A 15,489-nucleotide genomic window follows, 5' to 3' on the forward strand; every position below is an offset into this window, starting at 1 on the left:
GGGCCCGTGAGCCATGGCCGCTGAGCCTGCGCGTCCGGAGCCTGTGCTCCGCAACGGGAGAGGCCACGGCAGTGAGAGGCCCACGTACCGCAAAAACAAAAAAAAGAACACTTGAGTATTCCCTTTTCAAACAAATCCACCGAAAGGTTCCTTTAACTAAACTCTCCATGGGGCATTTGAATAAGATTATTTGTAAAGTATGCGCTGACTTATACCTTTTCAGGAACATCTACCTAATTTAACCATGGGTCTCTCAACTTTCATGGAACATTCCTCTCCTGGGCCTGCGATGGCTCCTGTGAGGGTTGAATCCATACATCTCTGCCTCTCCTTCTCTGACCCCTCTCTCCTCCTGCCAAAATACAGGTAGTCACCAAGAGTGCTTCTCTGGTGACCTCTTATCTCTTGATTCTTTCTCCTCGAGTAACTGTCACCCATTTCCTTTGTCACCTCTGTGCTGATAATCGTTGACAATCGCAAGTGCTCACTATGCGCCAGGCACGTACTAAACTCTGATTTAATCCTCACAACAGTCCTAGAGCGTAGACATTGGTATTGTCCTCATTTTTCTACATGGAAAAACTGAGTATGGGAGTTGAAGTAATCTGCCCAAGGTCACCCAGCTACAAGGGGCAGACCCGGGATTCAAACCTGGCCAGGCCACCTCAGAGCCTCTGCTGATGACCCTTCTGCACGTTATGCTGTTCCGTGCACTCTCTTGCTTGGACACCCTTTCCAAGGTGCTGGGGCCATCTCCACCAGCCCCTCAAACCCAGAATGTTGACATCAGAGCACACTCACTGACGTGTTTGTACTGGTTGTTAAAATATTAAAATACCCCCAAACCTTGCTGTCTGGCACCCTGTTTCTTCCCCAAGACCTCCCAATATCCAGCAACCCTGGCATGGTCCTGGGGGGTGGGGGCCGGGGGGGGGGCCTTCAGGAGGCTCCTGGCGTGCCTATTGTCAATACCACTTCTGCTTCCTTTTCCTTCCCTCCCCACAAACCAGTTCCTCATGTGACTTCCTTATTTCTGGGGTCTGCACCTGATTTTCCTGTTCACCTTACACAGAGCTTCCTTCAAGCCCTCCTTTCTTCTCTCCTACTGCTCAGCTTCAATTGGTGACCCTGTCCTGTGGCTCTGACTTCTTCTACCCTCTGCCATTCCTCCCATCTGTCTCCTACTGTCCCTTCCCTATGATTTCCATCCTGGAACAGACCCTTTCTACCCCTGGCCCAGTTTTCTTCACTCCTGCTAGAATCTCCCATCCCCTGACCCCTTTGCCCTCTACATCCCTGAGGACAGGCATTCAAGACCAAAGCCCGCCCTCCCTGACGGCTTCCTAATGAGGAAATCTACCTTCAACCCAAGAGTATGTATGGTCTTACCCCTGCAAATGCCACCTCTATACAGAGAAGGTATTTCTTAAATATTTATTAAATTCACTCAACTGATACCCACCTTGTTTCCAAAGTTTTCTACCTTATGTAATCACAACCTTCTTGTCCTTGAAGCATGAAAGTTATTGCCATCCCCTCAGTGATAACAACAGCCTTGCTCCCCTCCCCCACCCCTGAGAGTGTGAGAGCATCGCAGGCAGCCCCTGAGGTCTCCAACAGTTTCCTTTCTGCCCCTTTTCTCCCAAATCCAGGCTGACTGTCCCATCTGCCTGATTCCTGAGCATCCACATGCAAAGCACCATCGCAGTTCTGGGGGCTCAGTGGATGGTGGGAGCCAGTGCAAACCTCCCAGGAGCTCATGGTTGGAGGTGAAGGAGAAAGATATCCACATGAAGAGTCAAATATGTCCCCACCATCTGCCAAAGGGACACTCTAGCTGAGCACCAGCCTCGTTGAAGGCATTCACTGAGCGTTTGGTTTATGCTGAGTCCTGCTCCACTATTTAATAGCTCTACAAACTTGAGGAATGTTGCTTAACCTGTTTGCCTCTCAGTTTCCTCATCTGTAAAATGGGATACTCAGTAAGGGTAGTTGTGAGACTTAATGAGTGGTATGTGTAAAGTGTTTAGAACAGTGCTTGCCACAGACTCTATACACAGTAATATTAGCTATTACTGTTTTTATTATTTGACATAAAGTATCGGAAATTAGAGATGGAAGATATCTTTGCAAACTATCTCTCAGGATCTCGTATCTTCTGAAAGTAAAAGCTCACAGGGAAAAAAAAGAAAGTAAAAACCCAGAAATTTCTCTGCCTTGGACCTTCACCCTACCTCTATCTCCCAACACAGATCTCACATGTCCCCCCTCCCCTAACCACTCCTGCTAGTCTGCACTGGGAGCGGCTAGGGGGCTGCCTTCCTATGGCCTGGGAGACCTCTGAGGATGGAGGCCGCGGCTCTCACCCCACTACATGCCCTGTCAGCCTTACAGATCCACTGGACTCATTCAACTACTATTTGCTGAGAACCTACTGGCATCAGCCTGTGCAAGGGGCAGTGGCATTGAAAGCCAGCAAAATAGCTGTCCACAAGGTGCTCACATGCTTGTAGGCCCCCAAACTCAAAACCATAAACTGACAAATGCTATGAAGGAACAGAACATGTGCTATTGGGTGCAGTCAGGAAAGCCTTCCCTGAAGAGAAGACACTGGGCAGAGATCTGAAAACTGAGTGTTACACTTTGAGGGGAAGAAAGGCAGGTCTCTCTACCCTGCTTTCTCCCACAATGCCTGTCATGGGACCCAGAAGTCCTTTATTCTACCCAAAGAACTCCCAGGCCTCCTCAAGGGGACAGCTGCGAGGTTGTTCACCTTCTCTGTGAAGCTGCGGGGGGGGGGGAGGGGGCGTGAGCTGCACCCTACAGGTGGGCAGTGCCCCAGGAGAACCTCAAAAACTCCAGGAAAAGGGACTTCACAAAGCAGGGTCTAAACTGTGTCCCGGAGGTTACAGGGCCAGGTTTCTCTACCCAGCAGCTCTAGACAGGGGACAGGAACCTGCTAAGCAGCTATGAGGCTGAATGGGGGACAATCAGGGTCTCAAGTAAGGAGCTGGGGCGGCTTGGCAGCAGTATGTCAGTCTGGAGACGTGCTGACTTTCTGCTCCTGCCTTAAAGGGATGAGGGCGGTTCCTCCGAATGAGGGAGTACAGACCCTTGAGGGGCACCTGCGGAGTCAGATGATGGGGGGAAGAGGACTGGACAGAGGGAGAGGGGCAGGCAGAACTGCTGCCTCCTGGTTGGGTCCGTCCTCGGGCTCAGATGTCCCCACCAGCTCGCAGGGTCTCACACACGCACCGGCCCCCCGCCCCTGGGCGGGGGCAAAGGCAGGGAGAGGCTCAGGAAGCGGAGCTGCGGAACCCGGCAAAGCTCCTGCTGTAGAACGCCTCTAGGGTCGTCTGCCGGGGCGAGCCGGGAGCTAATGGGGCTCGGACAAGCTGTACGTTTCCGCGGACCTGGAAAAGCCGATCAGCCTGGCGAAGTTCACCACACGTTCTCCGCCCCACGTCCCCCCAAATCCGCTCACAGCGCAGCCTCAGGGGCCACCGGCGACTCTCCCCGGACGGGTGACTCCTCTCTTTGGGTATCGGTTTCCCCATGAGATGAGGGGGGAATGTCCCGACTCTAAAACTACACCCGTCAGCAGTGTCCGGGGGCGCGGGCGGCCGAGGGGGAGCCTCGGGGAATCGGATCCCGGGGACCCGCGGGCGCGCGGCGGGCTGGGGGAAGCGCAGAGACAGGCCGGCGGCGATGCCTCCCCTCGCGTTCTGCCCCGGAGCACTGGGAAGGCGCCCACGGCTCCCCTCGGAGCCCCCGTTCCCAAGCCCGGCTATGGGTCGCCTACCCCGCCGACTTACCCAAAAGTTCCCCTTGAACAGTGAGCCCGTCATGGCCGGCGCGCCAGGAGAGGAAAAAGCCAAAGCAGGCCTGCTGCGACGCGGACTGTCAGGGCCAGCGGCGCGTCCCGCCTCCGAGTCCCGCCCCCGCGCAGCCCCGCCCCACGCCGCTAGCACCAGGCACTCCGCACTCGTCCCGCGCGTATGCGGCCCGCGGGTTAGAGCCCTGCGGCGTCAGGCTTCAGTTAGTCAGCCCTACATTCCCCCTCCTTCGGGAGGCCTTTAAGGATTGGAGGGAACCGGTCCTGTCGCCTCCCCGAATTCGGCTCCGTTTCTGCCCACAAGCCCCCTCCTCCCTCGACCCCGTTCCTCACGGAGAAATCCAGGCTCTGCGCGGTGGTGGTGGAAGGAGCCCCCGCCGGATCGGAGGTGGTCTCGGGGACAGCGCGTCGGCTCTGTGAAGCCTGAGCATTGACAATGCTAGCGGCCGCGTCAGGTGTGGACGCTTCATCTAGTCAAGTGCAGGACCCCAGAGGCGCCCGCCACAGACAGACAAGCACGTTTTAGTCTAAAAGTCATGGAAAGATCACTGATACTGTTTCCCCTTGACTCTAGGTCCCTCAGTGGGGTCCTTACAAGGCATCCGGGAACTCAGCTCCTCGCGACCCTTCCGCATCTTAGAACCCAGACCCAATACCCTTTTCCACCAATCCCATTCCAGAAGTAGGAGCCCGAACTTCCTTCCTCTCCCTCCACTTTTGTAACATAACACACTTATAAACATAACCCAGGGCAAGTCAGACCCATCCGGGCTTTGTAGTAATAACGGCACTCTGGGACAAAGTACTGCCCTGTGCTACATGCCCTGAACCAAAACCGAAGCCCAGAAAGGCTGATTGACTTGACCAAGATCACAGCGTACTTAAGGTAGGAAGAGCTCGGTTACAGCTCTTCCCTTCCAAACAGAATCAAGAGCCCAGGATAGAGGTCATTCCTGGGACACATCCATTCAAGGACGGGAGGATGAAGGTCAAGAGTGCCAGCCTACAACCTCATGCCTGGAGAGGCAAGCTTTGCCTCTGAGCAGGTTCTAGCTTGGTCCAGACAGAGAGAAAGGACAATTGCTGGGGTGATATGAAGGACAGTTGGAAGATTCTGCCTGGTAATACCTAGCGCCCTCCCCTGTGACGACATCCCACCAGTAGTCATGGCAACAAGGATAGAGAGGTGGCCTCCAACCCTGGGTCACTCCGAGGACATGCATTCATTCATCTTGTTGTTCATCTCTTTGGAAAGCAGTTAGGTTAGAAGGAAGAAAGGTAAGCCTGACAGTATCATAAAGGGAAGCAGAGGCCACAGAGGGCACCAGGGGGACAGGCTAAACAGCAGGAGGGGTAAGAAATAGTGAAAACTAGGGAAATGAAAGACGCTGCAGTGCCACAGACAGCATCAAGCTTTTTCCTGGGAGTTTTGAATATTTTTCAACAAATATTTTAAATACAATTCTAATTGTCTAAGTTTTCAGTTTTAACATTTTTAACATCCCACGGTACATTGTACTTGATTTTCATGGCTCAGAACCCAGTCCCCTGAATTTTAACTCTCTTCCACCACCTGGTGGCAAGATTGCAAATTGCAAATGGCTGTCCGCGCTGCCGGAAAATATCCCTCATTTATTAACCTCATCACCTGGACAGGTGTTGGGAGTAAAAAGACAAGTAATATCTGTACTATATCCAAGGGTCTATAACAATTTGGGGACATTTTACTAACGAAATTAAATAACACTACTACAGCAACAATGGAATGATGAAGTTTAATGATCAATACATTTAAGATAAACCACTTAATATTTTGGCATCTCTTCCAATAATATACATTTGCATGACTGAGCTCTTAGTGTACATAAAATTTTGAGTTTTGTAACTTAACAATATTTCATTAGTATTTTCTAAAGTCCTTTAACACACTTTTCCTAACAAAAAGTTTGATAGCACCTGGTGCTGGCCAGACAGGACAGATACTCTTTCATGTAAAAATTGAGTCTGTGAAGAGAAATTTGGCCATGTCATCAAAATTTTAAATGCTATTTATTTATTTATTTTTGGGCCGCGAGGCTTGCAGGATCTTGCGGGATTGTTCCTGACCAGGAATTGAACCTACACCCTCAGCAGTGAAAGCGCGGAGTCCTAACCACTGGAGCGCCAGGGAATTCCCTAAATGCTCCTGTGTTTTGACCCAACAATTCCATGTTGAAGAATTTACCCTCCAAATATCCTTATGTGTGCAAAGTGAAGTATGTATAGTTATTTATAACAGCATGGTTATTCTGCCAAAGATTTTAAAGAACTAAATGCCATCAGTGGAGAAATAGCTCAATAGATTGTGATACAGCTATACAATGAATTCACATTCAAGCATTAAAAAAGTGAGGAAGCGGTGTTTTGTTTTGTTTTGTTTTTTTGTGGTACGTGGGCCTCTCACTGTTGTGGCCTCTCCCGTTGTGGAGCACAGGCTCCGGACGCGCAGGCTCAGCGGCCATGGCTCACGGGCCCAGCCGCTCCGCGGCATGTGGGATCTTCCCGAACCGGGGCACGAACCCGTGTCCCATGCATCGGCAGGCGGATTCTCAACCACTGCGCCACCAGGGAAGCCCGGAAGCTGTGTTTTGATACGGGACAATCAACAGCTATTAAGTGGGGAAAAAAAAGAAGCAAAACAAACTGCCATTGGGTGAGGAGGAAAAAGAAGAGACACACGTTTTAAATGGATCTCTTTGATGGGGGGGATGGGGCAGAGGGGCATAGGCAGGAAGGAGACCTACTTTTCTTCATGCCCTCTGGACCTCTGAATTTATACAATGTGAGTTTATTTCAACCCCTCCCCAAAATAAAAAGAAAAATCTTCAGTGTCATTGTTTAACTTTTGCATAATTTCCTATCAAGTGGATATACCAATACTTCCTTAGCATTTTCTTAATGCTTTTAGAAATATTACTGTGATATCTTTCATATAAATTTTTGTTAAATTCCTCATAATGGAATGTTCATAGCAGCACTGTTCACAATAGCCAAGATATGGAAACAACCTAAATGTCCATGGACAGATGAATGGATAAAGAAGATGTAGTACACATATACAATGGAATGACTCAGCCGTAAAAAAGAATGAAATAAATGCCATTTTCAGCAACATGGATGCAACCAGAGATTATCATACTAAGTGAAATACGTCAGAAAAAGACAAATATCATATCACTTATATGTGGAATCTAAATGACGCAAATGAACCTATCTACGAAACAGAAACAGACTCATGGACATAGGGAACAGACTTGCAGTTGCCAAGGGGGAGGGGTTTGGGGGAGGGATGGAGTGGGAGGTTGGAGCTAGTACATGTAAGCTTATATGGAATGGATAAACAACAAGGTCCCACTGTGTAGCACAGGGAACTATATTCAATATCCTATGATAAACCATAATGGAAAAGAGTATTTTAAAAAAGAATGTATATATACGTATAACTGAATCACTTTGCTGTACAGCAGAAATTAGCACTGAAAATCAACTATACCTCAAAAAAAAATTCCTCATAGTTGCATTACAGGTTAAATAATATAAACATTTTTAAGGTTTTGAAATAAAACTGTCAAATTGTTTTCCAGAAAAGTTATGGAGGAAAAGCAGGCTTCCCCAGAAGGAAATAGGGATCTTTTCCCTGAAATAAGATAAATGGATGGTGAGTGGCAAAAATAACAAATGCCCACTAAAATCAACAATTTTCCTTCACACTTAAAAAAAAATCGGTCTGCATTCCTCTTCCTCCTCTTCCTCCCCTCCACCAATTCCTCTTAGTTGTTCCTTCTTGAAACACTGCTTTCTTCTTGTCTCTGCTCTCATCACAAAGCCACAGTTTCCCTATCACAATTAAGTCCCAAATGCCCCTGTGTGGTCAAGACCCTCCCTACTCTGACCTTTCCCACTTCACTCCCCGGCTTCCTCCCCTCTCCTCACCCCAGCCCAGTCAGGCTTTTCTGCCATCCCAACTTTGCTCCTCTTTTGCAGGCTGCCTGGGTGCTGCTCTTCTTTCTGCTCAAGTTCCATCTCAGCACCACTTCTCCACCTTCTCCAGCCTTCAGTGTCTTCTCACTTATTGAATTTCTAGAAATTGTCATCCTTGTCACACAAACTAGCCCTTAATGAAATATAATTTATATCCTTATGCTCTTCTCTAATTTCTGTTCCTCCTGGATAGCTTACCTCCCCAAGAAGACTGAAAAGCACCTCAAGGTAAAGATATTTTCTCAAGTACTCTCATGGATTAGACAATGATGGAGCCAGCCAGGGAATTCAATAAGCTCTCTCTGATCAACAGCAGAACCAATTTTTACTTCAGTTCCCATAGTCTGATCCCTCCCTTCCAGGAGACGGGAGCAAACCTGGCCAAGGAGGTAAAGCCAGAATCCGAGGACCAGGACCTGGCCAAGGAGAGGCCATGGTACAAAAGCACCAGAGGGCAGGAGTAAGCTGTGTTATTAGGTCTGCCAAGTCAATGTCAAAAGCAGAGAGGATGGATTTCGTCACTAAGATTAGAAGCTGAATAGATTGAGGAATGGAACAGAGGGTCACAACAGGACAGGAATAGAATACAAAGGGAAAACTTCCAGGAGGAGGCTTCAGTGCCCAAAGGCTACTAGCTGCATGGATCAAAGCAAGGGTTAGGGTGAATACCATTGTTGGGGCCCAAAGCAGACCACCCGCAAAATATGCCTCAATGACATATTGATTTTGAGTTAAAGTTATTTAAATTGCAAATGCAAGAGGGACACTTCACCATCCTATCTCCCTGAAAGCAGGAAATAAATCTCCCATTTGAAAGGTGCCCTCCCTGTACTAGGAGGTTGAAATACATCCTTATCACCAGAGATATGGAATTCAGGGCCAAGAAGCCTGTATAAACAAAACTTGTTACTGTAATTCTTTCATTTACTACCCCAAGCCCAAACTCTGTTTAGACTGACTTATTAAGCACCCAAAGCCTAAGTTTCTTTGTCCTGACAATTCCTATCAAATTTATTCTTTGTCTAAAAAGTACAGAGGCTTCCCCTGGTGGTACAGTGGTTAAGAATCCGCCTGCCAATGCGGGGGACATGGGTTTGAGCCCTGGTCCAGGAAGATCCCACATGCCGTGGAGCAACTAAGCCCTTGTGCCACAAATACTGAGCCTGCGCTCTAGAGCCCGCGAGTCACAACTGCTGAGCCTGTGTGCCACAACTACTGAAGGCTACATGCCTAGAGCCCGTGCTCCGCAACAGAAGCTACTACAAGAATTCCGTGCACCGCAACCAAGAGTAGCCCCCGCTCACTGCAGCTAGAGAAAGCCCGCGCACAGCGACAAAGACCCAACGCAGCCAAATATAAATATTTTAAAATAAATAAATAAGTATAAAAAGTTGCCTGCTTTAGGCGCTCCTTATATCCCATTTCTGAGACTTCCATGTGCACAAATTAAAATTTGTTATTTTTTCTCGTTAATCTGTCAGGTGTCAATTTTATTAGTAGGCCAGTCAAAGTGGGGGAGGGGAAAATTCCCCCTCCTCAACACCTTTTAAGACTGGAATTTTCATAAGTGAAAGTGAGTGAGGTAAGGAACTCAGAGGATCTGTTCCTGGTCAAAGTAGTTTAAAGATGGAAAACTTTGATATTCACTGTCACAAAAGACACCCTACTGCATGTGAGGCTTTTTCATCAAAAGCCACCATTTAGTAAGAGTGAAAAGCAAGTTAAAGAATAGGAGATGAAATTTATAATACATTTATCCTACAAAGAACTCATATCCTGTATGTGTATATATATATGTATATGTGTGTGCTTTTATATATATATATTTATATATATATATATATATAAAAATAACTTGTAAAACTAAAACCAAAAAACCAGGACTGTTTCTAGGGCTGGGGCAGGAAATATACAATATAAGGTAAGCATGGAGCATTTTGCAGTACCAGAAAGCCCACATGTACACATACACAATTGAGGGCATTACAAAGGGACACCGGAGCCAACTGAAAGAGGCCACAATGGCCAAAGCTGGAACAATTTGAACAGAAGAAATGTAATACTGCATTATAACCCAAAGTATAAAATAATTAACCAGGAATTCATACTGATATAAATAGGTGACTGAATACATAAAGGATATATAAATCTTCTGTGCATAATTCCAAATAATTTATGTTGATGCTCCACCTTCAAGGAGGTGAGCAAAACTTCCCATCCCTTCAGTGGAAGCTATGATAGTCACTTCCCCCCAAAGAATACAATATGGAAGGAGGTGGGGGGAGAGTAACCTTACAGTGGAGAAGCCTGATAAACACAACCTCAGGCAGGTGATCAAGATTAACATGAACAGTCATAATTCACATCGACAGCATGTACCCTTGACATCAGGTGATGAGACTGGTAATTTACCTCTGTGGTCTTTCACCTAAAAACCTATAACCCTAGTCTAATGATGAGGAAAATATCAAAGTGAAAGATAGTCTATAAAATACCTAATTACTATACCTCAAAACTGTCAAGGTCATTACAAACAAGGAAATCTAAGAAACAGCCCAGAGGAACCTAAGGAGGAATGATGACTAATGTAGTATCCTGGATGTGAAATTGGAACAGAAAAAGGACATTAAGTAAAAACTAAAGAAATTCATGGGGGGGGGGGGAGTAGAAAACAAAACACCTAAGGAAATCTGAATAAAGGATGAACTTTAGTCAATTATGATGTATCAATATTGGTTCGTTAGTTGTGACAATATACCATACTCCTGTACTATAATGATGCTGCCTCAGCTCAGGAAGGCATTCAGGTCAGCTCCAGTTGAGGGGCCAGAGCTGTGCTGGGCTCGAGTTGATGCCTTGGCCAAATAAAATAGGTTCAGACAAAAACTTGTGTAAACCACCTTTCTAAAATACATCTTTATGGTTAATAGGATTTGTTTTAACTGGCTAAATGCAGGACCCCTGGAGAGTACAAGTGAGGTCAATATTGCAGGTTGGTCTTGCTGATAATTATTGTTTTAAAGATGCCTGTGCAGAAGAGATAATATAGCAGGCCTGGGACTGCTGCTATCCTGAGAAAAGCCTGCTTGCAAGATTAGCCCTTGACTAGCATCTAGAAACCTGACTGGTATTCAGTTCCAACACAGATAGAAAAATTTTGTGCCTAACTGCTTGTACAATGTGACTTACGCTGAATACCTGTTTCCTTCCGCGAGTCTGGAATTTTAGTACATGCTAGGCAGAAGGTGCCCATGTGACTAGCCCCAATAAAACCCTTGGACTGGGAGAGGACTAGAAAGCTTACACCTGGTTTCCTCCATACATTACTCCAGGAGCATCTTCCCATTGCTGATTTTGCGATATGTGGTTCATACTGATATAAGATGGAATGCTTTCCTTGAGAGAATGCCAGCTAGTCAATGTAGAAAAGAATTATAAAACCACCACTACAACTCCCAATGTTGTAACTATTTCAGACAAGAATCAACAGATGCCAAAACCATTCAGTGAAAGATGCTGGGGAGATAATTAGGGAAATTTTATTAAGGACTGCATATTAGTGAATCAATGTTTGTTTTCTTAGGTGTAATAGTGGTATTGTGGTTATAAAGATGAATACCTTTATTCTTAGCATATGGTTGCTGAAATGTTTTAGCTGAAGTGTCCAAACTGTCAGGATGCCTGCAACTTACTCTCAAATGGTTCACCAGAAAAATGAATAAACGAAGTAATGAATGAATGAAGCAAATGCGTCAAAATATTAACAACTGGTGTATATTGATAAAGAGTAAATGGGTGTTATTTGTACTATTTTTTCAACTTTTCTTAGGTCTGAGTATTTTCATAATTTAAAAAGAAAGTAAAGAGGGGACTTCCCTGTGGCGCAGTGGTTAAGAATCCACCTGCCAACGCAGGGGACACAGGTTCAAGCCCTGGTCCAGGAAGATCCCACATGCTGTGGAACAACTAAGCCCATGCACCACCAACTACTAAGCCTGCGCCCTAGAGCCCGTGAGCCACAACTATTGTGCCCGCGTGCTGCTACTGAAGCCCAGGACCTAGAGCCCCTGCTCCGCAACAAGAAGCCACTGCAATGAGAAGCCCGTGCACCGCAACAGAGTAGCCCCCACTTGCCGCAACTAGAGAAAGCCTGCGCGCAGCAACAAAGACCCAACACAGCCAAAAATAAAAAATAAATTCAGAGAAAGACAAATATTATATGATTATCACTTATATGTGGAATCTAAAAAATAACACAAATTATTTACAAAACAGACTCACAGAACAAACTTATGGCTACCAAAGGGGAAAGGGAGGAGGATTAATTAGGAGTATGGGATTAACAGATATATACTACTGTATATAAACAAGGATTTACTGTATAGCATAGGGAACTATATTCAATATCTTTTAATAACCTATAATGGAAAAATCTGAAAAATAAATAACTGTATCACTTTGCTGTATATCTGAAACTAACACAATATTGTAATCAACTATACTTCAACCCACTAAAAAAAAATGTGGGCTTCCCTGGTGGCATAGTGGTTAAGAATCCACCTGCCAAAGCAGGGAACATGGGTTGGATCCCTGGTCTGGGAAGATCCCACATACCGTGGAGCAACTGGGCCCATGCGCCACAACTACTGAGGCTACGCTCTAGGCCCACAAATCACAATTGCTGAGCCTGCATGCCACAGCTCCTGAAGCCCACGTGCCTACAGCCCGTGCTCCTCAACAGAAGCCACCGCAAGAAGTCCATGCCCCATGACAAAGAGTAGCCCCCACTCGCCACAACTAGAGAAAGCCTGCACACAGCAACGAAGACCCAATGCAGCCAAAAATAAATAGATAAAATTTAAAAAGTAAAAAGTCTTCCTCTGGCCAAATGCCAACACGAGCTCTTTTCCAGCTCTACCAGTAGGTATTCATTTTTAATTCAAATGGCATTTTGTACTGATTACTTACTGCATCTTATTTGTATTTCTCGGTAGTAGCTGCACAGTATTTACAAAGTCATCATTACATTAAATGTCTTTTGTCCTCCCTCCCTAACCCTAGATAAGTTACTGAGTGGATCCTTCTGCCTTGGTCACTTTGTACCTACCTTTCTTTAGTGTTCATCTCATAGGTGACGCTCAATAAACTAAGCACTATTTAAAATATGCCTATCTTGGGCTTCCCTGGTGGCGCAGCAGTTAAGAATCCGCCTGCCAATGCAGGTGACATGGGTTCGAGACCTGGTCCAGGAAGGTCCCACATGCCATGGAGCAACTAAGCACCCCTGTGCCACAACTTCTGAGCCTGCGCTCTAGAGCCCGCAAGCCACAGCTACTGAGCCCGCGCACCGCAACTACTGAAGTCTGTGCACTTAGAGCCCCTGCTCCACAAGAGAAGCCACCGCAATGAGAAGCCCACGCACCACAACGAAGACCCAACGCAACCAAAAACAAAATAAAATTTTAAAATTTATAAAAAATAAAATATGCTTATCTTAATATTTCTAGAATCATAGACTTTATTATCAAGAGACCTTAAAATACGTATCTGAAAGCCATAAAACCTCAAATTTCAAAGGTCAAGTACCTTTTCAGACGTTCACCATTCCTCCATAAGCTGTACAAAAACCATTTTATGATAGGCCATTTGGCTGCCGCACAAGAAGGCCATTAATCAGAGTATTCAGGCCTGCCTGTTCAGAACAGCCAGGTGAAGTGCCCCATCACATTAGTCTCTGAGTGATTAAAAAAAAAAATACATTTGAACCTTAGAATTTGTTGTTCCTGGTTCACTGCTGCAATAGAATGGGCTGGGCTTTAGCTCAGTAAAATCAGGGAAAGGGCCATACAGCTTAGAATTCTTTACATGTTCTAGCACAACTCTTTACTTACATGAACAAAAACTTAAATGACTTACCCAATTCATACAGCTTATTGACAGTAGAAACTAAAATCTAAATGACCAGACTCACAAAAACTTTTCATAGGGCATATCTGCTCTTTTAGTATCAGTATCATCTGTCTATCATTAGACAAATTAAACTAGTACTGTTTTAAAGTATTCTATTTATACAGAGAGCCTACCGAGACTGAGAAGAACATAAACATCTTGGCTTTCATCAGCTCATAAAGAAATCACGTAAGCAAAATTTCTTTATCTCAAATCATAATCTGTTTATATTGTAATGACAGAGGATTATGGTAGGGTGGGTAGTGAGTGTCCACATGAAAAATTCGTACCTATTTGGTGAGATCAATAGATCACACATATAATATAAAAGCGGAATAAAAACTGCAAAATGGAAGTAACTGACAAAAGAAATAAATGAAGTTAGTTGCTTTAAGAGAGCAAAAAGTTGGGGGTAGACAAGAGATTGCCATTTTTCATCAAAAGCCCTGTCTTGAGTTTTTGATTCATTAAATTATACGCCTGTATTAATTTAAAACTGAATAGAGCCCAGAAAGACACAGGCATGGGTGAAATTTAAATACCACACACATATGGCAGTTTAAGTGGGGAAGAACCATTTAATAAATGGAGCTGAAAAAACTGGATATACATATAGAAAAGAAAAAAAAAAGATTTCTCTGACCTCTACACAAAAATACAACTCCAAATGGATGATGATGGTCAATCTTTTATGTCAACTCGGCTGGGCTATGGTATCCAGTTTTTGGTCAAACACCAGTTTAGACATTGCCGTGAAGGGTTTTTTGGCCACGTGCCACCCAGCACATGGGATCTCAGTTCCCCAAACGGGATCGAACCTGCTCCTCCTGCATTGGAAGCACAGAATCTTAACCACTGGACCACCAGGGAAGTCCCATGTGAAGGTATTTTTTTAGATGATTAACACTTAAAAAGCAGTAGACTTTGAGTAAAGCAGATTACTCTCCACATGGGTAGGTCTCATCCAGTTGAAAAACCTGAGGTCCACCATGGAAGAAGGAATTCTACCTCCAGATACAACTGTTCCCTGGGTCTCCAACCTGCCCATCTACCCTTTCAAACTTGCCAACCCCATAATCTCTCTATACGGCTATTTATGTTTTATTTCTCTGGAAAACTCTAATACTGAATTAAGCTCAGATGACAAAGCAAATCTTTAGAACTCTTAGTAGAAAATATAGTTTTCTGACTGTAAAAATTTCCTAAATAAGACCAAAAATATTAACCATGAAAACTTGATCACTTAATTAAGAACTGCAGCTTATAAAAGGTACGTTAAAGCACATGAGAAAATAATGACATGTTCACAATTTTATTCTGATACCTCCTTTCTCAATTTTTGTCCTAATCTTTCACTCTTCACTTAGCATTTTTTAAAATTTCTTTGACAATTTTAGTTGCCCTATTCTTTTCATGCCTACAGTACCTCTTTATGCAAATTAGTCTTCTGGAAAGAGAAGTCAATCAGACTTTTCAACATTATCAAATATGAACTTTGCCACATATATCCAGTTAGTGAATTTCTCGTTAATCAATCACAAAGCACTCTAGAATCTTACAAAGAACTCAGTCTCGAATATTATGTAGGCCTGCTAACTTTAATAATAATCAAGTAAAAAAAGCTAAGAGGGCTCCCCTGGTGGCACAGTGGTTGAGAGTCCGCCTGCCGATGCAGGGGACACGGG

General features: G+C 45.0%; 1 protein-coding gene across 1 annotated transcript in view; it reads right to left on the minus strand.

Annotated features, from left to right (window-relative positions):
- Positions 1-3,947, minus strand: part of PSTPIP2 (proline-serine-threonine phosphatase interacting protein 2) — a 91,723-nt gene extending 87,776 nt beyond the window's left edge. Inside the window, exon 1 of the mRNA XM_028480193.2 lies at positions 3,816-3,947. Coding sequence (XP_028335994.1) covers positions 3,816-3,848 — 33 coding nt within the window. The 5' untranslated portion in view covers positions 3,849-3,947. The remainder of the gene's footprint in view (positions 1-3,815) is intronic.
- Between the last annotated feature and the right edge of the window lie 11,542 nt (positions 3,948-15,489).

This window comes from Physeter macrocephalus, chromosome 19 (assembly GCF_002837175.3).
Source record: "Physeter macrocephalus isolate SW-GA chromosome 19, ASM283717v5, whole genome shotgun sequence".
NCBI lineage: Eukaryota > Metazoa > Chordata > Mammalia > Artiodactyla > Physeteridae > Physeter > Physeter macrocephalus.